Source organism: Psammomys obesus, unplaced genomic scaffold, assembly GCF_907164565.1.
Source record: "Psammomys obesus unplaced genomic scaffold, mPsaObe1.curated_primary_1811, whole genome shotgun sequence".
NCBI classification, from domain to species: Eukaryota; Metazoa; Chordata; class Mammalia; order Rodentia; family Muridae; genus Psammomys; species Psammomys obesus.
Genome location: NW_026592510.1, coordinates 14,418,457 through 14,445,327, shown reverse-complemented (window position 1 = coordinate 14,445,327; position 26,871 = coordinate 14,418,457). Strand labels below are relative to the sequence as shown.

The following is a 26,871-nucleotide window of genomic DNA, read 5'->3' as shown; positions in this document are numbered from 1 at the left end:
CCTTCCTGAGGCCCCCTCACAGCCATCTGTGTCATTGAACCCCTTATTCTGCTGCCTCAATGTCCACACCTACAAAATAAGTGTAATTTAAACACTTGCTTCACAGGCTTGTGAGACTGTTCAAGTTAGCAAACACTTGACAATAATTAGACCACTGAATTCCTGTTTCGAGAGCAATGAAACTGTTCATTATTGCTGCTGGAATTTAATGGGTCTTTACTGGACTTGGTTTTCCCCCCAGAACACTGTTTTTCCAAATTCAATGTGAAATGCTCACCTGAGAATTTCATTAACTTAGTACTATCGAGTAGGTCTGTGCGGTGTAGGCATCCACATTCCTAACAAGTTCCCCAATACTGCTGAAGTGGCTGGAGTCAGACACTCCAGGGCACACAGATCTATGTCTAGTGGTCCATGATCAGATGCTATTCCTTAAGCCACTTGTGAATGACCAGAGCACAAAGGTTGAGAATAAACATCTTGGAGCCTCTGTAGCAATTTAACCAAGTGCATGATCATGTTATGATGGTCTATAAAGCTACTGGTTTACAATAGAGAAAGTTTTTTTATTCTAGTGCAGTCATTATTTATATTCATGAATTTTTCTTTTTCATACCTTTTGTTATAATTCTTACTTTTTAAAACAGTTTTTAGATTTAAATGTTTTGATCATATTCTTTTCCTCCTTCAAGACCTTCTAGATCTTCTCCCCCTCCCTACATATCGAACCTTAAATTCCTTCTCAAAATACAAATAAAAACCCAATACAACAAGAAAACAAAATAAAGCCACCTACCTCCAAGAAGCAACAACAAAACAAAATAAAACAAAAACCCAGCAAACTGTGAACAGATAAAAGCACACACAAAAAAACTGTGGAGTCCAATATGTATTGATAATTACGTGAGCCCTGTACAAGAGTGTCACTCCATTGGAGAAAACAAATTTTCCCTCTCTCAGCAGGTATAAATGACAGAATTGAGGAAATTTAAATGATCTTTCATCACAAAATAATTGAGACATTGATCAAAACAGCATGAATTTAAAAAATGGAAACAAATACTTTTTAAAGTTTTGCCTCATAAACAAAAATAAAGACTAAAGAAAGCTTTATACAGTTGATTTATTTTGTTGATATTTGTGAATGTGTGTTGTTAATCCTGTGATTCCCCAGAAAAACCAACTCTACCATTTCAGGCCAAATTTAAAGCAAGCTTTATTAAGTATTAAATACTGACCAAAAGATAGACTTTGGTCAGAACTAGTCCCCTGGATTTCTCAGCTAGAATGGCCTTGAGCCACGTTTTGCAGAGCCTAAAAGGACAAACTAACAGACCACTTTACTTTCCCATGAGGCTTTGTGATTTCCCAAGTACTACAATTTCCAGCATTCCAGGAAGTTACCTCATTCCTGGGTTTACAGGTTAATTTTGGGCATTATGTTCCTTGCCAGAGTTGAATATTGGGTCCAATCTTTGACCCTCTGATGGATTTTTTTTTATCTAATAATCATTAGAGTTACTATTTAGAAGTAGCCTGGAAAAAAAAGAAGAAGAAGAAGTAGCCTGGAAATGGACAGGGCATTGGTCATTTATTTTATCTCAGGTCCCCTTTTTTTGCAATGTTTTTGAGTACAGCCATATTATAATCCCTAATGATTTGTATATAAAATAATAATTTCATAAAAGGCATATAACATTTTTTGTTGTTGTTCTGCATAAAACAGGTAAGTGTCCCATCATTGTAGAAGTATTTTAGTTAATGAATCTACCAGTTGACAAATCTGGGTCCATTTTTTGGTATGTCAATTGGCATTTTAAGTAACCATTTGTCCTTTGTGCCAGGGAGTTTCCTTTTTGCTTATCAGTTCAGCCTATTAGGTGGGCTATTCTCTTCTCTATTCTTGATATATTCTCTCTGTAACTACTTCCAGCTGAGAGTAGGATGTTGCTATTAGGGCCCAGGAAGGCTAAAAAGCTAGTCAAAGACTGTGCAATGGGGCATTTAACAAAAGAATCTGATTAACTGATCCCGCTGAAAGACAGAGAGAAATCATATAAGCTGGATTGCTTTATACCAGCTTTCAGCAAGTCCAAAACTCAGCAGTTGGCATTCCAAAGGTGATCCCTGGTTGGAGTCTGTCAGCCAAGTGAAATCTACTGAGACAAATATAACTAGAGACAAAAGTTAGAATTTCCAAGTAATTGGGAGAAGGTGGGGAACACCAAGACCAGGGGAAATCCCATTTTTAGGAACAAGCAATTGTTCTTATCTGGATTCCATTTGAACTCTGGCAGGTGTTCAAGTCTTATGACTTCTGTGATTTTTCTGAAGAGGTATAGAAGTCACAGGTTCATCCGTATATTGGAACTCAGCACTGCTGCCATCTCGACACAGGTTGGGGCAGGGCAGAACAGCAGCACCTGGCTTCCGAGAGTCTGCCTGCTGGCTTCCATATGGGTCCTTGGGCTTCACAAAGTTTCCCATTGAGCCCCAAGCATTGTATTTGGAAGCCCCATGCCCTCAAGGCCATACTTGGTGCTCTACAATGTGAATTTTATTGACCCTGTTTTCCCTTCAACTAGACAACAGGTGCAGGCAGGAGTTGGGGGGGAACCTGGAGCCCCATTTTGACTATGATACAGCCTCAAGTTAGAATATATACAATCCAGATGCTAGGAACCCATCAAAGGCAGGGCCATTCTGAGTCTTTCCTGGCTCCTCAAATCCATGTTGGGCCTATTCAAAGCCTCAGCTTGGGCTCCCAAATTCATGGAATACCCTGGATGGTTTCTAGGCTTTGGAATTCTGTTGAAATAAACTGTGGGGTATGGGAGGCCTTCTCATACCCCAGAAAAAGGATTTTGGAAAGCTTGCATCTGGCCTTCTTCATCCTAGGTAGGGTACCCCATAACCAGGAGCTACTTAAATAATAGAAATGCTTGCATTTTTTTCTCTGAATGTTCCTTTCCCCTCAGGAATCTGTAGTAGCTCACCTCTCATCTGCAGTAAAGAGCAAATTTGGCATGGAGTAATCTCGCTGGAGCCTCTATATGTTAATACTGCAATTCACCAGAAAAACCAGCTGCACTGTTTTGGGCCAAATTTAAAGCAAGCATTTATTAAATATTAAATCCTGACAAAGAGATAGACTTTAATCAGGATCATTTCCTAAAATAGGTGGAATGACCTAGGATGTTACATGGGCTTATGAGGACAAACCAAACCTATAGGCCATTGTACTTTCCTATGAGGCTTTGTTATTTTCTAAGAACTACAGTTTCGAGCATTCCAGGAAGTTACCTGGTTCCTGGGGCTCACAAGTTAATTTTGGGCTCTCTCTCTGTCTGTCTCTCTCTCTCTGTCTCTCTCTCTCTCTCTCTCTCTCTCTCTCTGTGTGTATGTGTGTGTGTGTGTGTGTGTGTGTGTGTGTATAAGTGGAGTACTTTAAACTTAATGTGAGTTGGAGCTGGAGAGGTAACTCAGCAGTTAGGAGCTGTGCTTTATGTTCTTAGAGACAATCTGGTTTGTGTTCCCACCATTCCATTTGGTGGCTCACAACCATCCGTAACTTCAGTTCCAGGATATCTGACAACCCCTTCTGACCTCTGTGGGTGCCAGATATATACATGGTTCACACACATACATGCAGGCAACACATTCGTACACATAAAATAAAATGAATAAATCAGCACAACAATTTTAAAAGATAAGCAAGTCCGGCACTGACTGGCCATTTTTAAATTCTCTAGGCACTGACTCAAGGCCAAGTTCCAAGTAACACTAGCTTTACTACACGTATTAATACAATTAGGTTTTCTCAGTTTATATTTTCCTCTTTAAAGCATTTAATTTGCAAATATGTGAGTAGGTTTCATTGTCCCATTTTCAAAAAAAGTTAATTTTGGTAATTTTCCTTTCTTTCTTCCTCCCAATCTCTCTTGCCTTCCTTTTATTCCTCCACACTCCCAATGGCCTCCTTTTTCTGCTTTCTTCTGCTTTATTCCTCCTTCCCCATCTTTGGCTCCTCTTTTTACCTCTCATGGTTGGTCCCCTCTCTAATTTTATAGCCTATACCCAGCCTCACTCCCCCAGTTACATAAAAATATTAGAAGTAGGACCTGCATATGAGATTAGATCTATATTTTTGTGCTACCTTCTAAGATTCTTTGTTCATACAATTGAATTCATCTTCATTTTCTTGTGCATCAAATGAAAAATATATTTAGAGAAGGCTAAATGGGTAGGTAAGAATCTATCGAGAAGGCTAAATATGTAGATAAGAATCTATCCAAAGGAGAGTTATGTTAGTAAATAAAGAAACACATAATCAGTAAGATACAGACTCTGACAGTGGGTGTTTAGGGAGGGTGGTAATAGTGTTTTGGAGGTAGGCTTGGTAACCTTCAACAACATGAAAAGTGTCACACTGGCACTTACCCAGAGCCTGAGTCCATGTGAATGGCTTTATTTTCTCCCTAACAACTAAACAACTTGACAGAGTGATGACTAGTAGAGAGAGATATGTTCACCCTGCATTAACTTAAAAATCTAAATATTTTCCATTTCCCAAAGGAAGATAGGAATATTACATTGACATTGCTGTGCCCGTGTGTGTGTATGTTGCTTCCAAAGACACAAATGGGATTGCTGTTATCCTCCAGTTCAATTAGTTTTAATCATTAGACTTGAAGGGGAAAAACTATAAATCTTGAAAAAGTTTTCCCTATTATGACTAGAATGGCAAAATTGAGTTTTGTTTTGTTATTTGGTAAGGAAAGAGGGTAATGTTCCAGTCTTAGAAAATCTCTCAAAGGCAGAATAAAAATTGCCAAGTTATCATTTAATCATAACAATGTCTTAATAACTTTGGAATCTCACTGAAACTGAATTACAGTTTTACATATGTGCTGAATAGCTCAGCCAGAGACATTTTTCAGAATGACTGGAGCCTGTTGAGAATTCTTTTGCAGATTATTTATTAATTCAAATCTTCTTATGTACTTTATGCTGAATAGACCCCAGACCTTGCATTCTGCAATGTTTTCATTGCTTGGTTATGAAAAGAATAACAATTCCATGATTGTGTAAAGATTTTGAAAATCTCTGCTTTTCAAAAAAAGCCTTTCTACCATCTTTGTACACATTAATGAAAGCCTAACAGCAAAGGTGCAGGTCTCTGTGTCCTAGAATTCTCAGCCTCAAGACCTGTAACTGACTTTGAAGGTCTCCAAGAGCATTCCACTCTCCTCCAAGGTCAAGCACCTGCTTATCAACAAGTCAAGGCCGGGATTCATATCCCAAGACTCCTGATAAGTCATGCCTTCACCAGACTCTGTCTTAGCACTTTAAATGGATACAGAAAATTGAGATTTCAGAAATAAAATCCTATGGCCAAATTATCCTCTACTTTTTAAATAAAAACTTTTACTTTAAGCTTGAGTCCAGAGTACTTGAAAGTAGTGAGGACTGCGATAAAAGAAAATTTATATTAGAAAGACAGACAGAGATTGAGATTTCCCCGGGAGTTGGTCCCACTAAGACAAGTCTCCAGAGATTGGACTATGGTGATTCATCTACTCTCATTCTCTGCTTTTCTCAGTATCTTCTTCCCTCTAGGACAAAAGAGTTAAACAAAATTAAAACCGGCCTCTGAACTGAATGTGGCTTGTCACATAAATCCTATCGACATTTGTAACTCATATAAAATGTTCTGATTTTATGACTCAGCACAATGGCAGGGAGTCAGAGGGAGGGGGAAACCCCTCCTAACAAAATCAGAATGGCGAAAATGAGCTACTATAAAGAGCTGAGCACTTAAAGGATAGCTTGGCACTGCTCTGTCTCTGCCTTTAGTGACAAAATGACTGGCACAGCTTCTCTAAATGCAGAGCACCTCCCCCATCACAAGAGTATATTGACATTATCACAGCGATACTGTTTCCTAACAGTGATCCATCATTTTTAAGTTCCTGGCCCTTGAGGCGGATGCCAAGCTTCAGTCTCATAAGGCTTTTTGATCATAACCTTGTCTTTCATTCTTCTTTCTCTTGGGGTGAAGTTTATTCTGTCACCTTTCAGGATGTGAACCAGTTTCATAGGGAACACTGCTGCCATGTTTTTGGGTCAACAGAGGCAGTGAGTTCCTTAGTGTGCATGTGTAGCATATAAATGTTCAAGTACAGAAACAGGAAAATGGTTAAGTATGGAAACTATATTCAAGCTTGTGGTCGATCCTTCATGGTTATGGGATAATTTTGAAGTAGAGACGATTGTAGATGCAAACTCTGAGCGTATTTAAATGGAATTCTCACAGCATGACTGCTGATAAGAGATGAGACTCATTTGTAACTGGAAAATGTGACTTGCTGAATGTTTTCAAGATAAGTAGATAAAATATATCTCTTACTGTAGAACATGGATAGGGGCAGAGTGACCAGTTGTTATGGGGGAACATGCTGGTGGCAGTGTGACCCAGAAGTGTTAGCCTTGCCTTGTCCTCTGGCGTTGTTTATAGTCAATGACAACTCAGATGGTGAAAACCACAACACATTTATTTTCATGTATTGGAATAAAAACAAGGAGTTTAAGGTTTAAAGGGCATTTAAGTGGGACTGTCTGTGTTTCCTAAACTGCAGTTGCTTTTGTGATAACATCACAATTCATCTCTACATTGTTTTTGTCTTTTTTTTTTTTTTTGTAGCACTGGGGGTTGAGTCTAGTGTTTTATGCATTCTAGACAAGTACTCTACCCGTGGCTTCTACCTCCAGCACTCTTTTATTTAGAGTTGCCATGGCTATTTGTGAACTTACATGGTTGCTCAGGTAAACCTTGAACGTAAGTTATCCTTGCCTCAGCCTCTGGAGCAGCTGGGATTACAGCCTGCACCACTGAGCTTGGATAAATACTTTGGATGAATTCTTCTTTTATTTATTTATTTTTTTTACACTTCCAAATAAGAAAAACAATTAACTCCCCAGATGATAATATTTTTAGATATCAGGTATATCCCTTCCTTGTACATTACTGCATTGCTATAAAGCCAGCATAAATGCCTATCTAGTTAGCCCTCAAATCAAGTCTACCTGATGGCATCCATGGGTAAGGGAAGATTGTAGTCTTCAGTAAAGGGAACGTGTTCTGTATGCCTCCCCAGTGTCACAGCTCCAAGTGCTATGCTGATGGTGGTAACAGACTGAAATTACTGCCCTTGGAAACTTATTTCCTAGTAGGAGGCATATAAGAAGACAGAGGGGTCATAACTCGATAGAATGACACAGTGTTGCTTTGGCTAGGATGTCCAGGAACTCTAGGGAATGAGATATCTGAGGATGGACCTATCACAAGAAAAAGCAAGACAAGCAAAGGTGACTGAAGAGAAGTTGCCTGTTATGCTGGAAGAAGAGCAGAGACAAGTGAGGAATGGTGCCATAAAGCCTAGAGGTCCACCACCACCTCCCCTGACACCCTGTTGCATAGTCTCAGTTTTATTGTTGTTTTTCTGTTCCAAAGGTTGGCCAGTACACAGTAGTTGCAGGCCACTATGCTCTTCATCGAAATAAAGTATGCTGATCATAATCATGTCTGTGGCTACTTTATGCCTCATGGCAGCCAAGTAGTTGAGTACTAAAGCAGGGATTTACTGTTTCCTAATATCCTTAAGTATGTATTATCTGGACCTTTACTGAGAATGTTTGTTGACCCGTAATGTGTATCATACTCTTTGTCATTGCTTCCAAATATAAGCATCAAAGAACAGAGTCTTTGCAGGCACTTAAGGCAGTGTAGTATGCATTTTACATGTTAAAATCTAGTTTCTACCAATAGTAAATCTAGCTTGGCCTTTTAAAGAATTGTGTGCCAACAAAACCTTTTTAGTATAGTCTTTTCAAATGTAATGTTTCATTAATGACAATTTTGGAGAATAAGGCATTCTGCATTGGCATAAAAGCAGAAGTGAGAAATAACCATAGCTACCACTGTACATGTGGTCTTCCATTCTTAGACTTCAAGTTGTCTTAAATACTTCATCTGAAGCAGCCTGGTAATAGACCCATCTGGGAGCTGCATCTCAGATGATGATGCTCTAGGTATAAAGAGGTCCATATGCAAAGTAGCTCTGAGCTTCAGGTCTCTTTGGAGCTAATTACCCTCCTCAGTCAAAGGGTCCTCCCTAGGTCCTGTGAAAGCTCAGCTTTCACCTGCAGCTTCCTGTATCAGCTCCCACAAAAGGCCCAGGGCTCGGTAGCAATATTTTCATCTCTGGTATGAATTTCATGAAAGACAATACAATTCAGACAATTCAATTTTCTATTGAATATTTATTTTTCTTTAGAAAATAAAATCAAGCAAAACCAAACAAATATAATAAGACTAGAAAGAATACAAATAAATGCATGGGAAATATATGATAAAAGACTGTTTAATTGAACCCATGATTTATGGCAAGAAGATGAGAGACTTCCCAAAAAGGTGTGTTGAAAGAGGTGAATTGGTAAGCCTTCCTACATCGGAGAGGTTACCGAAAACTAATCAGTTTCGTATCATAGCTGACTATTGCTATACTGGCTATACTGTCATCTCAGTAGGTCTTTCAAAGTACTTGTCTGCCCACTTAGCTCTTCCGCTCTCTTTTCCCTTCCATGGTCCTTTTCCTTCTTCTCACTGCTCTTTTCTCTCTTTGTGTCTCTCCAGAAATCTCACCCAACACATTTAAAAAAACAAAACAAAACAATGCCCCCCAAAAATTCTTTAAAAACTTTTTTTTTCTAGACTCTCCCTCCTATGGAGCACCTCCTCACTCTTTATGATCTTCGTTCTAAGTAATATTCTTCTGAGCACACTTCCCATACCTTCCTGGGGCATAAGACAGAACTTGTACAATGACAAGGAGAAACTGAAATGCAAATGGAATAAAATGAAAACTAGCATTGTTACCTATCATCTGTCTATCTAAAATTTGCCATTTTTTTTCCTCCTATGTTTTCTGTGGCCTAATTTTTTTTTTACATAGCAACACACAAGTGTGTTGTATGTTTCTCCCTGTAACCTTACTGTGATCATCAAATGGCATAAACCATAATTTATTTAGTCCTGTGTCAGTGGATATAGTTTCCAGTTCTACAATCTCAGCAATGCTGTAGGGACAACCCTAATGAGTCAAGTACAATGAATGCTTAAGGGTATCACCAGGGCATTATGGCTCTGGCTAATTCCTGAATATGGGTAAAGGACATTTGTCCATTTTATATTAAAAAAAAAAAAAAACAACTGTGATAGGATGGAGAGAGACCAGAAAACACATACAGGCCACTATGCATGTGTGTCGGTCAGAGAACAGCCTCAGGTTAGTCCCTACCTTTCCACATAGTTTAAGACCAGATCTCTTTGTGGACCGTTGCTGCAAATCCCAGACTAACTGGCCAAAGAGTGTCTGAGGATTGTCCTATTTCTTTCAAGTGTTTCATAGAAGTACTGGATTACCATATGAACACCAAGAGGTCCAGCCTTAGATGGGTTCTGGGGACTCAAACTCTGAACCCCACACTTTTCACACTTTGCCCACTGAACTGATTCACCAGCCTTCCTTCTTGTGTTTCATGCTAAAGCATGGTGTATTTTTTTTTTCTTTTACCATGTTTCATCCATTGAAAGCCACTAGGTAGATAATTGTCTACTGTCTCTCAGGAGACTATGGTTAAGCGAAAGACCTGCAAATGTGGGAATCATTTGCGCAAAGAGCAGAGACTGTAAAGATGGCTGGTTCAGGAGCTAACCAGGGTGTAAGATAAGTCACATGGTCATCATTGCCATTTTAACTGTACCCGTGACACATGCTAGTCACTCTGTAACAAAATAATAGGAAAATGGAAATGAAAGCCCCATTGATTATTTACTGCTGAAGGGTGCCACCTCTGTTGACTGTCACCCTTGGAAAAAGATACAATGCTCAGACATTCACTTCTTAAGAGTCTGTTTGCATTACTGATATTTGAAATCCTTTCTTCCCCAGTGTATTAGCTCATATAGTTAATAACTATCATCAGAAACATTCTGTCTTGGGTGATCTCTGAAGGCACACCTTCTATGTGACTGCATACCAGCAAGTCTCTGAGTGGAGACATATAGCTGACTGAGCACATTTTGTTTCTCCATGTTCCATCTGCACCTACAGCCATGGAACACTCAGCTCATCACTTTTCAATACAGCGAATGCAGATCTCTTGTGCCTTTGAGCCGGGCAAGGGAAAGGCTGTGGGTGAGAAGTATGATTTCAGACAAGTTTTGTTGACATCTAGTTGTGGAAGGTCCTTGGCCAAACCCAGCTGCATTCTGCTTAGGCTCCTGTTCGGGGACCAAAGGGTTCCTTTGAAACACTGAGGTTTTCAGCAGTTTCTTTTTAAAGAAATACTATCACTCCATTCTGTGTGGTGGGTGAACAATGCCTCTTGTATGTTCAAACTACTGGGAGCATTAATACACTGTTTCTTTGGAGAGATTTGTTTTCCAAAGCTGAACTTTCAGAACTCGGAGCACCTTATCACACTCTTGCAAGCTTTTTTTCTTTCCTTCAGAAAATGGAAAGGGAGAAGGTGGGGGTGGGGTGGGGAGCAGTTAGGACTTGTGCTGGTTAAACCCGATCTCCCTGGGGATTTGTTTTTCTTCTGGCTTCAGATTAGGTGTTCAAATCAAACAGTGTGTGAAGACTGTGAGGGAAGGTCCATGGGATTCTTAGCGAGGCTAATCCTGGAGCACGAGTACATTCCAAGGGGCCAATCTGCCCAAGTTCATTGCTTACTTGAAATGTCTCTTGGGGGAAGAGCCTGGCAAGTGACTTTTTTTCCAGTGGGCGGTCATCCGAGCATTATTAACGGGATGGCCAGCCCCAGTCAGGGCAAAATGAAAACGACAGGAGCTGTGCAGGGTGACTGCCTTGCTACCAGCCAGAGTCAGTGTGCAGGTAAACGATTTCAGCTAACTTTTCTCTTGTTTGACCTGTCCATGTTGGAGGTGAGGACTTGGAGGAAGACTAAAGGAACACACAGAGAGTGTAGAGAGCAAACAGAGGGGGAAATGAATGTATATTTTGGTATTTTGTTCTTGGGAATACTGGGTGGCCTCTTGAAACTGGAAACTCTGAGGGCGGGCAGTAAAGAGAGGTGTTCCTCATAATTGGTTTCAGGAAAGTTCGTATACTTTCTTTTTAATCTTGGGATTAACTGTCTGGGTTACTGTGCTGCTAAGTTTGTATTGCAACTGTTCCCTCCTAGAGAAAGGCTGAAGTCTGTAATTAGAAGGGAGGTAAAGGTAGACAGAGCAAAGTTGTCGGCTCTTTAATGTCAGTAGCAAAGAGTGGGTAAATGAAGCCTGTTTAAATGAAATGACTTAATGTTTCTTTTGTATAAGACAATATTTTATGGGTGTGTTTTGCTTTCTTTCATCTTAATGTTTTATTGATTACATGTTTAATTTTCAAAACTAGCTCTTGCTTTTATACCTTGTGGCAACCACTATACTTCAAAATGCAGATGCCCTTGTTTCTGTTTTGAAAAAGATGTCCTTTAATCATTAGCCTTGAAAACGTTTTCCTATTACACATCGCACATGGCTGATCGTGCATAAAAACAAGAAAGAAATAGCCCCTAATAAAGTTAGCATGGTTACTTGACCATTCTACCTCCAGAAAAGAATATACAGAAGTGATTTGTTGAGGGCCGACAGGACCCACCTTTCCGAGGAGGACGAGACTTCTGTGGCATAATTAAAAAACAAAGCAAATCAGACAAACTCTCGAGTGAAGTTTTGCATCAGAAGAGAATTAAAAGGTCAGCAGGAAATGAATGTCAGATTTATTTCATGCTTTCTAACAATGAGGATAATCATTCTGCACTAACTTAGTTGGGTATTGGAGCAAAGTCTAAAGCTTCATGCAGAGTATTTCAAAGCCCTTGAACAAAAGAAAAAGATTCATTTAGGCAACATGTTAAATCATGATTGTACATCAAAATATGCCCTTTCCAAAGGGAAAAAAAAACTTTTTAAATTGAGTATCTGTCCACAGTAACAACATAAATAAAAGCACAATAAAACCAATCCCACAGCATAGCAGAGTCAATTATGTATATTTTAGAGAATTCCTAAGTCATCTGTTATGTACACATTCTTTCTATGATGAAATATACTTGTCTCGTAAATAAAGAGAGTAGAAGTTTATTATAAATGATGGGAAGATCTTTTTACCTCACCTCTCTTTCCCTCCCAATAGTGCCTTGGCAAGGGAACTGATTAATCTGCTAATTCTAAGGAACAGAAGTAGATTCCCATCCATTCACTCACAAAGAGGCTGCTTTTCTTCTTTGAGAATGTAATTAAGTTACTGGACTGCACACAAGTCAAATCACCTTCCACGGGAAGACTAACATACAAACAGAAAACCCGTATGTGATAATTTTTTTTTCCTACATACTGTCTTACTGAAGTTTTGCAGGACCTCCCACATTGAAACTAATAATAACAGTGTCCTTAAAGAGTTTGATTCATCTGGCACGGACCGCTATATTCTCAAGTTTAAAGTCCTGTTGTGATTCCATTTCTTTGCTGCAGGAGAAATAATAACACCCCCTCCCCTTCTTTAACTTCGGCCTTATACATTGTAGTCTTCGTAAAATGGCTCCCCATCCATTACCCCAAGGGCAGAGGAAGAACAGTTTTCAGAGCATTCATCTACCCCCGTAGCCCCCCACCGCTATGCCTGAGGCCTGGACCAGCTAGGAAGAAGGGGAAGGAACAAATCTGAACCGGTTTCCCGCATGACACTAGGAATCCAGTATGGCCCAAACACAGAAATAGTCCCGGGAATCTCAGTTGGCACTGCACACATAAAGAACATTCAGAACCAGCACTTTCTCCTTTGGCAAAACAATGTATCCAAGGAGTAAGAGGAAAGATCCTGGAGCAAGCTATTCAAAATCAAACTGTGGCTTAGGAACTAACTTGCTGTATCAGTCGGGCTCCATTTCTTCATTGATAAACTAGATGTAGTAATGGTCCTGCACATAATGGACCCTCAACTCGTGTTCACCATTATGAGTCCTTGCTGAGCTCCTACTATGTGCTAGGTGTGTAAAATGAATTACTTGGTCTGATTATCACAAAAGCTCCATAGTAACTTAGGATCTAGATGCTATACATGAGGCAAGTAACGTTTCTTCATATCTCATTAGTGGCCAGTCCAGTGTTCTCTGATCCAAACACATTGGTGGCCATTGCTACAAATATTTTATAGGAGCCTCAGATTACTTTCCCTATGAATTTATAGTATCAGAATCAGCTCAGAAGTCTGGAATGCTGGTACACATCTCCCTCTCAGTACATGGGAGGCTCTGGATAGTGACGGCTGCAAATTCAAGGCCAGCTAGACTTCAGAATGATTACCAGGTTAGCCAGGTTGACAGACTGAGAACCTGTCTCAGTCAGCAAACAAACAAGCCAAGATGGGTCTCTCTCTGTGAAGTCATTCATGGTACTCCTCAAATAATAACAACCCAATTGTGCCAAGCACTATTGTTATACCCAGCATACAGACAGGACAAATCTGAGGATAAAAGAATCCTCTCTGCCCTAGTCTAACGGAGTCCCACTCGTGTTCCTTTCTCAGCTGTGTGCATCCCACACAGGCTGCTACCCCAGCTCACTCTCCTGGAAGATGAACCAGCACTCACGGAAACAGGCATATGTCCCTCACCCCCTCTCCAAAGGTTCTTTTGAAGGCTAGCCAGGATGGGATACAAAAGAACATTCTTTGTTTGCTACTCCCCAAGGTGTAGGGAAAGTGGGTTTCAAATGTCCAGTGAGGAACGTCTTACCTCTTTCTGCCAAGAGATAACATCAACAAAAGTATTCAGTGTTTCAGCACCACGGGCTATGAATAGTTTAATTTACAGGCTTTCTACAAAGATAAAGACTGGTTATCATTGCTGCCAAGCTCATTTCTGTTGCAAAGATTGAGCCAGTGGCTTTTCCTACTGGTCTGAGAAGGAAACTCTTTGAGAATAGATTTTCTCTTTTTCATGTCCAGTTGCAAACAAAATTATAAATGCCTTCTGTGCGCATGAGCATATAGAGGTTCGCCTGGACCTGGAGACCTTTGAGGCAGTGTAGGCTAATCCTTTAAACAAAGACAATGTAGGGAAAACAAAAATTAAGTGACCCGATTGTGATCATTACTGAAACAGAATACAGAGCCTTGATGCTGCGCAACCATCCTCTGTGTGGTCGTGTATAAAATATGCATTATCATAAGTATTAAAGAACTATTGCTATGTATGTCATGTGCATAAATAGACCTTCACTGTGTGAGATCAAAGGAATAAGTGTGCACCAGAACTCACGAGGCCTGGATAGCACTGCGTATCCAGAGTATCAGGACTAATTATATCTGGCAAGCAGGAGCTGCTAACATTTCCCCCCAGTGATTGACACAGATCAGTGAACAGCTCAGTTGTGCCTTGGGCCGGCATATTTTAAGAATATAAAACTAGGGGTGACAGTGAGACGGTGCAGTATCTTCCATCTTAAATACTCAGGAACGAAATCATCGGAGAAGCTTAGCGGGTTTAATAGACACTTCTTTTTTGTTTCCAATGCTTTTAAAGGCAGGGGCTTGGGGTCTCCAGGCTTTTGGTATTGTGACATGTTTTCATTTACAAATGTGTGGGGCTTCATTCATAGCTATGATGGGGTAATGTGGTCTACAGTCCATAGCTTGTACATACAGGATAGACACTGCTTAGGGAGAGAAGGTCCTCCAGTTTGATGGAACACCCTTTGTCCATCTAGGACCACATCTTGACGGCAGGGTTTGGATGGTCTCAACAATGCCTTTTCTAAGAAGCCATATTTTTTGTATGTGTGGAGAATGTAAATGAGAAATGTGCACATTCCCTTTCCAAGAATGACCTGGGAGTGCCGGGGCCCTGCTTACATTCATCCTCCTCATCTTCACATTTCCTTTCATCCCTCTCTGTTCTCCTCTCTCATAAACATGGATTCCCTTGACATAGCAGGCATTTTGAGTTATCCATTCCTTCTGCTGTCTTTCTTTCCTTCTGTAAGGAAAATATAATGGAAGCTCCAGCCATGAAAACCTGATGCTGAACCAGATGCATTTCCACTGATTTTTGAATCTTGTTTTCATGTAAGATTGTAAATGTCACGTTCTGTCCCTTCAATTTCATCTTCTCTATGAATAGCTTTGTGTTTTTGTCCTTTAGAAACAATAATGAACATTTCTACAGCCCTCTTATTAACAATTTTTCAGCCTATTTTCTTAATATTATAATGTTAACCCAATCAGCAGGCTGTCTGGTTAGAGGAATCCAGCAGTGTGGAATCCACTTTTGATATACTAGTACGAGATGTGTGTAATCATTATGTTGCTGCCTGGCCAAAGATATTCAAACTTTATGTTCATCTTTCTTCTTTCTCTCTCTCTCTTTTAGGCTCAGAAATCCTGGATTGAAAGAGCATTTTATAAAAGAGAATGTGTTCACATCATACCCAGCACCAAAGACCCCCATAGGTAATCCTGTTGCTTTCATAATTTAAGAATGTGAAGTAATCATTATGGGGATAGAAATAAAATAGTAATTACTACCCACTGCAAGGGAACCACTGTCAAATTAAATATATTTTGAACCAAATACATATGTGTGTGTGTGTGTGTGTGTGTGTGTGTGTGTGTGTATTGCAATGCTTAATATGCCATGGTTGCCATTAATTCATCAGCTACGCATCTGTACACAGAGTAAAAGATACACCATCACAGAAAGAACTGATTGCTGTACACTGTATTTTTGCTGCTCATACTTGTTTTCCCACCTAAATATTTTGTTTCACTGCCTCATTTGTACCAACATGCCCTGCTATAGTAAAGGGACAGGCTTGAATTAAAGACTCCCAGCAGATCAGTTAGGGTTCAGAACTTCAGATCCCTCTGCATGATCTTGGTACTGTCGTTACCTTCCTGAAAATCAGCAGGACATAAATCTGGAAGATAAAACAGTACGTCATCATCTGGAAATGCCTTTTTAAATGGGCAATTTTAAAAGATGTCTTAAAATACAGATTTTACAGCCATAGACTAGATACATTACTTAACCTTCAGCACTGCTATTTTTTGTCATCAGTGTATTCTAAATTGTTAGTGTTTAAGAAAATGGTTGCTGTATATATAACTGCCATTACTAATAATAATTACTAATAATAATAATTGTGATAGTGGCCATTATAACCTATAAAGGACATTTTGATGACAGACAGAACAAATTTTAAGTTTCCTTTTTTTTTATTTCTTCTTCAAAGACAAACCTAGAGGTTTTTAGTCTCAGAATTGAATATTTGACAGCAAATATCAGTCAGGAGACAAGTTGGGTTGTGACTCCTATGTAAGTGAGATTCCTCATTTAAATGTGCATGTTAAGATTCTCCCCTCCAAGCTGTTTAACATCTTCCATGAATTATTCGATAGGTAGAAGCAGTTAAAAGTGGCAACATCTAGAGAATTTTTATTAATAATTGCCCTGTCCCAAACAATATGCTAAGTACTGAAAGACATGGGAGGAGGGGAACAGGTAATTGTTGATAGAGATAAACTGGGTGGTGGAGAGAGCAGAAAATTAGGCGCCTCCATCCACCATTTTTCAGATAAGGCTGCATTCCGGGGTTTCACTTGCCACTGGACTGGGACAGCATGGTCTATGGGATTCTGTAATGGGCTGCCTGAGTTTGTATTCCAGTAGTGACTGATGCAAGGGGTTCACTTTAACCTCTCATCTTATAGGTGTTGCTGTGGACGCCTAATAGGCCAGCATGTTGGACTCACACCTAGCATCTCTGTGCTCCAGAATGAGAAAAATGAGAGTCGCCTCTCCAGAAATGACATCCAGTCTGAGAAGTGGTCTATCAGCAAACACACTCAGCTCAGCCCAACAGATGCTTTTGGGACCATTGAGTTCCAAGGAGGCGGCCATTCCAACAAAGCCATGGTAATAATAAAACCAGTCACTTGTTCTCAGACACACTTTCACACCCTGCAAGGGAACAGCTGAGAGCCTGGGCTATAAGTTTCAGTCTAGCCTGGCCTCTGCCATTTTCCAGGAGAGTGTCTATAAAGTGGAGGGGTTGTGGTGGTGGTATGAAACCTCTCCCAGGACTTTTTAAATCATTAGCATGAGATCTGATGATAAGCTGATTTTTTTTAAGTTTTTTTGCTTTTTTTTATTTAACTTTTATTAATTACACTTTATTCATTTTGTATCCCCCCCATAAGCCCGTCCCTCCTCCCCTCCCAGTCCCACCCTCCCCCCTCCTTTCTGCATTCATGCCCCTCCCCATGTTCATTGATTGACTGGGGAGGTCCTCCTCTCCTTCTTTCTGATCTTAGTCTATCAGTTCTCATCAGAAGTGGCTACATTGTCAGGGTTCTAGGTTATCTCCATGAATAGTCCTTGGTTGGAGTATGAGATAAGCTGATTTTTATTCTCATTAATATGTAACAATGTATATGACCTTGTGGTTCAATGTTGTTTCCATATGTGAATACACAGACATGGAGCAAACCCATCACTTCTTTATTCACCTCCCCAAGACCTTTATCACCTTCTTTCAACCACTCAGATCCACTGCCGTCTGGCCTTCACATATGAGAGAAAAGCTGATACTTGTCTTTCTGACTCTGACTTATTTTCTATACTTATAGTTTGCGATACTATTTCCTATGTCTCATTTACTTGGCCTTTTTCTAAACCCTCTACGCCCAGCTCTGGAAAGAAAAAGAATGTTTCCTTTAGGTGTCCATTTTGTATTATTAGCAAAATTTCCTCATCTGTTTCTTTCCAGGTCTTGACAAAGATCTTGTAATCCATATCAGGTACCCTTTCTTCAAGCAGCTGTATTAGTAATATTCCCCATTGGAAAGGAAAACACCTTTAGCAATGAATTGAGAAATATATAGAATTTTTGTCATGTCTAAACTATAGTTCCCATAGACTACTCTTGAGGTGACTCACAGACTCTTCAAAGAATAAAATGTATGCCATGTGTTCTGTAAATTGTGGAAGTTTTATATTTCAGCAAGCTTGTTGGAAGAGTTAGGTAATAGGTGTAAGATAAGAGCACACTGCTGGACATGTCAGTAGGTGTAAACTAACTTAGCTAGCATTATTAATATTCCCATTTCCCCTAGGCTCTAAAAGAAATTGAGAAAACACTTGACTCGTCCTTTAAAGAATGCTCCTTTCACATATGCACCTATTAGTTCATATGCTTTAATTTACATTTTCAGTCAATACTTGTCTATAATTCTGAAAGGTCAAACTCTGTAGCTGATTTGCTGACCTTGGAATAGGAATCCACTGGCGTTTTATATATAGCCCGGTGCTGTCACTTTCTGGTTGTCTGACTGTTAATTTAAGCCTTAGTTTCCTCGAGTGTAGAATGTGATAGTAACTTGTACTTCAGAAGACTGTCTCAGGAACTAATGGCACCTCTGTGTGTTAAGAGCTTTGAACGGCGCCTGATGCTAATGCTACTGAGAGTTTTTCTCTGAGGGAGCTGTGTAATCAATCAAAACTGATGTATGCTATTGGAGTCACAAGGAAGATAAACTCTCAATGTCTGACTGTCTTTGTTAAGCCATTTCATTTACAGGAGCCTCAAGTGTTCCACCATTTCCTCTTATGGTGTTTATGAGGATAAAAGATACCTGATATATAGCTAGTACTCCAAATATGTATGAAGATGATACAAATAGGCCAGAGAAATAGCTTCTTGTACTTCCTGGAAGCCTGCAGAGCCATTAGGGTATTTCCCTAGAGGCATAAGACTTCATGTGCCCACAGTCTGTTCTGTGAAGTTCACATGAGTGGGAGTCACCACCAGGAAAGCTACCTGGAGGTTTGTGAGCTGATGTCCACCCCCTGTCTGTCCCCTGTAGTCACTCATTTCAGCAAATCAGAATAGGTCATATTACCTGGGATCCTTCCCACTTTAGTCCTTGTCCATTTCTGTCACAAAGCAGCTGCTGTGGGTGACGTTAGAATGAGCACAGCACTTCTGTTGTATAACTTTCCTCTATAGGAAATCCTTTTCATCCCCTGAAAATTTCTGGTGAATTCCCTAGAAACCTGGAGAGCAGAACTCAAAATGTGTTTTTTAGCATGTGCCCTTCAAAGAGTTCAGCAAAATACTTCAGCAATGTCTTTAATGAATAATAGTTAAGATCATAATGAGCAACCAAGTATTCTGCAATCCCCTCAGATTTCACTTTCTCCACATATATTCAATAAGTTTTTTTTCAGAGCTCTATTCAAACCCACAACCTCATACATGTTCAGCAAGTGCATAAAACTGGGCTACATTCGAGTCCTCAAATGTCAAGAACTCAGGGAAGTGGACCCTAATCAACTACCCTTCTGAGCACTGGTGACTGTTGTTCACACACTATGACATTGACCCTGAGGTTAGAGTGTCCCCAGGTGGTCTCAGGGCAATCACTCTAAGGGTGACCCTTTCTTTCTGTCCAAGTCTAATTAGCCTAATGAAGACCAGTTTTTCTCTTCATCACTACTGGGTATTTAGCGACTGGAAATCTCCAGCATTCATTCAGATACAAACGAGTATCTTGTGCACATTGAAAGCTTGCCCTGGAGTTACTCTGCTTCTCCTGTCTAAACAAAGAAGTGGTGCTGTCAGGCCAGAGGCCTCATTTTATGAGGCAGGGGAATGGATGCTTGCCAACCCGAGCCTCCCTTGCTTCTCAACCTCTTAAGCAACCAGCGTGCAGTTTGGATAGAAGGACTTGGCACCCACTGCCTGTCAAAGAAGCCAGACTTCATGAGAGTACTGTATGGTTAATTATTCTCCAAAACTGCAGTTGGGCCAGTAAACTTAATGTGCCTTTGGGCCCTCACTTCTGAAAGAAGTCCTTGAAGTGATTTTTAGCAAAGTCATCAAAACACTCTAGGGGCAAAACTGACTTTTATTTGAAAAAAAAATTTTTTTAAGCTAAGATATAACATTAACTTTTTCCTTGAAGGCAGAGCAGGATACAGCTCTAGCAGTTTCCAAATGCCAAGGTGGACTGTACATAGTGAGGCAAAGAGCAGAAAGAGCAGACTCGTTACAAAAATACTTCCAGTTACATGAGAGTCATACCTAGGTATCTATCTGTCCTACCACCTATGAGGGGACAGAAGGACATCACAGACCCTTAAGCATGAAAGACACTTGAAGGATCATAATTAGTGGTTCTTGACTTGGGGCCACAAAATAACAGGGAAGGCCATTACAAATGGCCATATCTAAGATTCACATCTAGAGTCTCATTCATTAGCCTTGGAGAGAACATGGGGTATCCAAAGATCTTTGGATATATAAATTCCACAGTTATTCCACTATGCAACAAGTCTTGGAAAAATTAATCTCCATCCCCTCAACCTATGTTATAGACGAGTGAATTGAAGCCCCCCAAAAGAGGAAGTTCTTTTATTTTTTTATTTTTAATAATTTATTCACTTTATATCCCAATTGTAGCCCCCTCCCTCTTTTGCTCCCAGTCCCACCCTCTTTCCTCCACTCCCTTCCCCTAATCCAGAAAGGGGTCACCCTCCTCCCTACCATCTGACCCCAGTCTATCAAGTCTCATCAGGACTGCCTGCATTCTCTTCCTCTGCGGCCTGGCAAGCTCAATCCAGGGGAAAATGATCAAAGAGCAGGCAACAGAGTCTATGTCAGAGACAACCCATGCTCCCCTCACTAAAGGGCCCACCTGGAGATTGAGCTGCCTATTGGCTACATCTGAACAGGGAATCTGGGTCCAGAGGAAGTTCTTGAACCCAGCCTCCTAACAACCAACCCCCTTTCCATTCTCTATTTTCTTTGGTATGTGTGCCTAGAACATGACAGTCACTGTTCTATTTGGAAATAATATGGAGGTAATTGAAAAGAAGCTAATTACAATTGTGCTTCTACCTTTTTATAAGGATTTTATAATTTTGTAGCAGAATATTTAAATCACTAATATTTAATGAGGTTAATTAAGCTTGAAAGCCTCTAGCGGGGAGAAGTCTTTGTAAATTACATTCTAGATTATTAGAATCATTTGCCAGGTTCTTTCAAGTGCTTTATGGTATTCAGAACTCAGCGTCCAAGCTTAACCCATCCCAGGAAAATCACTTTGCAGAGAGAAACTATGACACATGAAGGACAGCGAGGGAAGGAGCCTAACTTCCTTCTCATTTCCTGAAACCATCCTGGACTCTCTGAGGGATGGATAGCTCATAGGGCCATCTCATAGTTTACACACTGCCTGAGGACCACGGCAAGATGGCCTTGTCAGCAGACATGGTGAGGTTTCTTGGAGGCTCTTTGTCTACTGAGAGCTCTCACATGATTTTACAAAGTGAGCAGACTACATAGACTCACTTGTTTACAAATCATCTCTTCTAATTAATGCTGAGCTGGCTTGTGGGCCAGGTAAGACTAAACCTAATTAAGGCCCTGAAGTTAAACCTTTCAAGCCAGCCACATAATTCTCCTCCGCCTCTCCTCTGCTATTTACTCTGCTTATTAGATCATGTAGAGTCCCTTAGAACAGTTTTTATATAATTTACAATTAGCTCTAGCCTTTGTTTCACTCTGAATCCTCTAACTATTGAGCCCACAAAGGTGAAAGCCTTGTTCACTGAGCTTTGGGGGAGGCGACCACATAGTACAGATGTTGCCTGTGTTAGCTTGGCATTGGTAACCATGTGCTCTTGGATTGAATTTGAGGTTGACACATTCTCTCAGATTTGCAGAATGCAAAATTATCTTTTTTTTTCCCCACTCTAGTTTGGTGAGGTGTGGGAGACCTGGTCCTCTTCCTATTACAGGCCTTTAGGTCCCCAGTTGACCAAGATTAAAAATGAAATGCAAATTTGGTCTGGGAATCCTTGACTGACACACACAAACAGAAAATGACTAACTGATTTCCTCTTCACACACATGAACAGCCCATCACTGCACTGCGCCTAACACAAAGCTTCCTCCCACCTGATGGAGCTGTGGAGAAACCCTATCATTGACTTCCAGTTTGCGCTCTGTGGTCTGAAGACTTCTGAGCTGGCAGCACGATCAGATGTCCCTCTGAAATTAAGAATTAAGGCAGAATCTATGGTTAATCTTTTCCATTCTAATTATAGGTCTATAAGACAGGAGAAACTGAATCTCTTCCAGGAAACCATCCCACTTCCTTGCTTCTAGAAAACGCTGTGCTAAATAATTCTGACAGAAAGTCCATAGACTATCCCCCATGACCCCCGTATGTGATTAGTGACATTGTATATTATTTCTCACTATCGAGTTTCCCATTATCAACATGAACTCAAGAAATGCCTGACATCTAACACTGGGAAACCAAAAAAGAATGACACTTTTCCTTCTTGTGTTTTCAGGGCCATAAAAGTAGAAATTTGAATGAATTTGTTTAAATGCATCACATGCCATTCCAAATTTTTTTTTCTAGTGAGATTTTTATGTGTGCTGAGCCACCATAAGGATTCAACTCTAGATGGAAAGCAAAGGTTCTGTGGGCTTGGAAAGCTGCTATCAGCAGAATTATCTCTGATGTGACATATTGTACCTGGAAGCAGCTTTAATTTCAAGTACCCTTTTATATGTGGCTACATAAATTAGGAAATAACATGATGCTTGCCACATTTCTCAGAAATAAAGAGAATGTGATATATTTCCCACTATGAGCTTGAAAGAAAAGGCGTTGCCAAGACTGTTCCAACAGATTTCACAATGATACGGCCCTGCAGCAGAACAGACATTGCTGAAGTACAAGTGGTGCTTTGTAAGAATTAAGGATGGCTTTGCAGTGAAAGGAGAGGATCTGTCATCGAACATTTCCGAAAGTGTAGCCAGATTTATTGCTCTGCAGCCCATTTTCATTTTCAGTAAAACAGCTGGGCAAAGTTACATGCATGAAAAAACCTGGAGCTAAAGAGGTGACTGATGAATTAGTGGAACCAAATGCTCTATGAGGCTCAATAGACAGTTAAAGATTTTGCTTGTCTGTTTCTTTGTTTGAGGAAACAGCCTCCATCTGCTCTAAGTAGTGATGGCTGCATCCTCACCCTCCAGCCGTTGGCCCCGTAGATATGATGGAAGGAAAAAATGATGCCTGGCAATTCCCTGTGGCTGGTGACAACTTGTGAGCTTCATAGCCTTAATAAGTGAACATAAGCATTTAAAACAATTATACAGTAATAGCCAATTCAGCGGTAAGATCACCTGCCCAGTAAAAGAACCCCAAGACTAGCCACAGCTGAACCCATAGAGATTTTGTTACCAGAGCCCTTTCCATTCAAATGAAGGAAAAGCTCTCATTTCCTATCTGAGTCTCACAAAATGTAATTTCTAGCTTGCTGTCTAGAAATTAAAGTATATCTTCAGGTGAAAATAATGTTGGATTTGTTGACTTCCACAATGCTTAAGAAGATATAAAATTATATCATTTCAACTAAATCTAGCCTCTGTCTTAGACAGAACATTGCAAAAGTCATCCACTTGTCATGTACAGGCTCCTAATGTCAGACAGGAAAGCTAACAGCATGAAGAGAAAGGGACAGGAAATTACAGAGAGGCATTCCTGTCTTAATCTCAGCTTCTTTCTTAATCAAGGCCTGGAGTAATGGAAGGACCAGGTCTCCCACATCCCACCAAACTAGAGTGGAAAATAAAGACAATTTTGAAAAGCATGTGACTTAGATTAGCTTTACACAAGCATGCTATGTCTACCTTGAATGTAAGTAGTATTTGCCCACTTTGCCCTTACTGGAGCCTCTTGATGATTACAATTATACCTTCCACAGTTTAATCCTTATTGTATCCTGCTTAGTGGTCAGGATTGGTCTCATTTAATAAGACAAATACTCACATTGTTCAAATGACCAATATGGCTAGCATCTGATAATGGAATGAACTGGAAACTTCTAGACAGATCGCCAAGCAAGAGCAATACCTACATGACCACATTTGAAATGAATCCTAGGGAGATTTCTTGTTATTTGCAATAGGATCCCTTAGCAATCAATAGACACATAATAGACATCAATACTGCTTATCATAGATTGCAGGGATAGCTCAGTGAGTAAAGGCACTTGCAGCCAAGGCTGATGACCTGAGTTCAATGCCTGGGCCTTACATGGTAAAAGGAAAAAACTGACTCTAACAAGCTGCTCTCTTGCCTCCATACGTACCCCATTGCATGTGCCCATCCCCGCCCCAGAATAAAAAAATAATAATTTCTTATCATGACAACCCAAATAGCTCCTAATTTCAAATCACATTAACAATTTAATATGAATCGATTAATTGCTCTGGGCAAAATTATCTGTGTTGAGCAGCTGATTCAGCAGGTTTGATTTCTACATATTTGGAAAATAATATTTTAAAATCTGTTTAATTGAAATCTCTACACAATCTTAAAAATGATATTAACCCATGATTTTAATAACAATTTTACCTCCCAAATCATTGATTCAACTTTCTAAACAAATAACCAAAATGATAAAAACGTAGCTTGCTGATTTACTTAAATACTTGCCTTTTATTGAAGGGCACAGTAAGTCATAGATGATAGACATAGTTAAAAGTCATTGTGATTTTCATCTGATATGCATGGGAGTTAGGTGTGGTCTCTGCAGAATCTTATGTTTCTTTGTATATGAACTAGTGGAGCTGCCTTGAACAGCTCACCAATTGTTATATTTTCTCATTTACCATGGCCTTTCTTCCCCATCATCTCTTTGTTTTGCATATAAAATTTAAGTGTATTTTACTTCCAATTGACTCCAAGCTAAATAACAGACACATCACTTTAGTCCTACCTACACAACACACACATACAAAGAATACACTTGAATGGAATTCATGCCCAAAGGTAGTGAATAATTTTTTGGGGGAGAGGGTGTTTTTTGAGACAAGATTCACAAAGTCCAGGCTAGCCTCATATGCACCATGTATCCAAGGCTAGCCTTCGAACACCTGATGTCCCTGCCTCTACCCTTACAAGTGCTGATTACAGTAATGTGCCACAAATCTCGTTAATCAATTCCTCCTCTCTCGACAATATTTTTTTATAACTTTAATTGATTTTATTGTGTGTATATATGTGTGAACACGCTTGTGTGGGCCATAGTGGGCAGACAGAGGTCAGAGAAAATTTATGGGAGTTGATAGTCTCCTCTTACCATGTGGTCCCAGGGACTGAACTCAGGTCCTCAGGCTTGGAATCAAAAAGGTGCCTTTACTCGCTGAATCATCTCAAGGACCGAGCAAAGATTTTTGTTCTTGTTATTTTCAATATTTTTTGAGACAGCATCTCACATAGTTCTGAATTCCCCAAACTTCTGCCTCCACCTCTCAAATGCTGTGATTACAGGCATGTACCATCACACCCTTTTTATGTGTGTGTGCCTTGGGATCAAACCAAGAGCATCAGGATGAATGTGACTAAATTTTTAAGAGCTACTGTCAATATGTCCTTTTTCATGCGAATTTTCATTTACAGCATTACATTTAAATTTCTGAAAGTTCTGTTCTAGGTTTTCAAATGTCCATGGTCATTCCTTACAGTTTCTTCTTCTTCCTTGTTTTGATATCCATAGAAAAGATGCTAAACATGTCTGGTTTGTAGTCTATGACCATCACACTGTCTTAGAGGGTCTGGCTTAGCTCTCTGTTCCTGCAGGAATTATTTTCAACCTGGCTTTATTACGCATCCCTTCACAGATGGTCTGTGTTTGCTTCTGCCACTTATCTGGAGTCATCGCTCAACCAAAATAATTGACATTAACATCCCACCTTCTAGGTCTCAGTACTCACCCTGAGAGTACTGGTGGCAAGGCCCTGCAGGGATATGCTTGTGTTTAGAAATAATCAAATGGAATTCTTCCTGCAGTCTACCCAGAGCCTCCCTCAGCCTTCCACGGTTGAGGTAAGCAAGCGTTCCTGCAGCTGTCCTTTATATAGTTCCTTAGGTTTTTTTCCCTAACCTTTCATATTTAAGCACTTTGATGTATTCCAGCTTTCTGTGGGGCTCCCCAAGGACTCCCCCATACTGCAGAAAGTCATCAGGTCAGATGTTCAGGGGCTGCAGGATTTTGGAGAGCCTCTCAGATCTCACCCTCCTCTGCGTCCCCAAGCAGACTTTCTTTAGAAATTGAATATCTCTGCATTTCATGCCAGGTTAACAGTATATTTCAGAAGATTTTTCTGTCGTTGCCTAGTATATCAACTATGTAGTTGAACTAAAAGCTTTGTGCCTATGTGTATGGTCATATATATATATATATATATATATACATATATATATATGTATATTTATTGTATTTATGTCATTTGTAATATATACTTTTTATATACAGAAATTCCTGTTGAATCTAGATAAACCTTGATTCCAGCTATAAATTTTCATCTTTAATTATAGAATAGCAGAATAGCCGGCACGTCTTATGTCACTTATCTCTTAAAAATAAAAAAAATATTTGCGCCAGATGTGGTGCCACACACCTCTAATCTCAGCACTGAGAAGGCAGAACCAGGAGGATCACTATGAGTCTGTAGTCAGTCCAATCTGAATAACATGTTCCAGGCCAGCCATAGCTACACAGTGTCTCACAAAACTTAAATAAAGAGAGATAGGTGATTGGTTGATTGATTGATTGATAATTAATAGATATAGATCATTGATACATACATAAATAGATGATAGATAGATAGATAGATAGATAGATAGATAGATAGATAGATAGATAGATAGA

At 39.9% G+C, this 26,871-nt stretch overlaps 1 protein-coding gene across 8 annotated transcripts in view; it reads left to right on the top strand.

Moving 5' to 3' along the window:
• Nucleotides 1-26,871, top strand: part of Trpm3 (transient receptor potential cation channel subfamily M member 3) — a 526,011-nt gene that overhangs the window by 230,472 nt on the left and 268,668 nt on the right. For 7 of the 8 annotated variants that reach the window (XM_055613953.1, XM_055613952.1, XM_055613951.1 and 4 more), the window contains exons 2-3: nt 15,502-15,581; nt 16,842-17,046. In XM_055613953.1, coding sequence (XP_055469928.1) covers nt 15,502-15,581; nt 16,842-17,046 — 285 coding nt within the window. Of the gene's footprint in view, nt 1-10,937; nt 10,962-15,501; nt 15,582-16,841; nt 17,047-26,871 lie in introns of those variants that run through there. The other variant, XM_055613954.1, reaches the window with a different exon arrangement.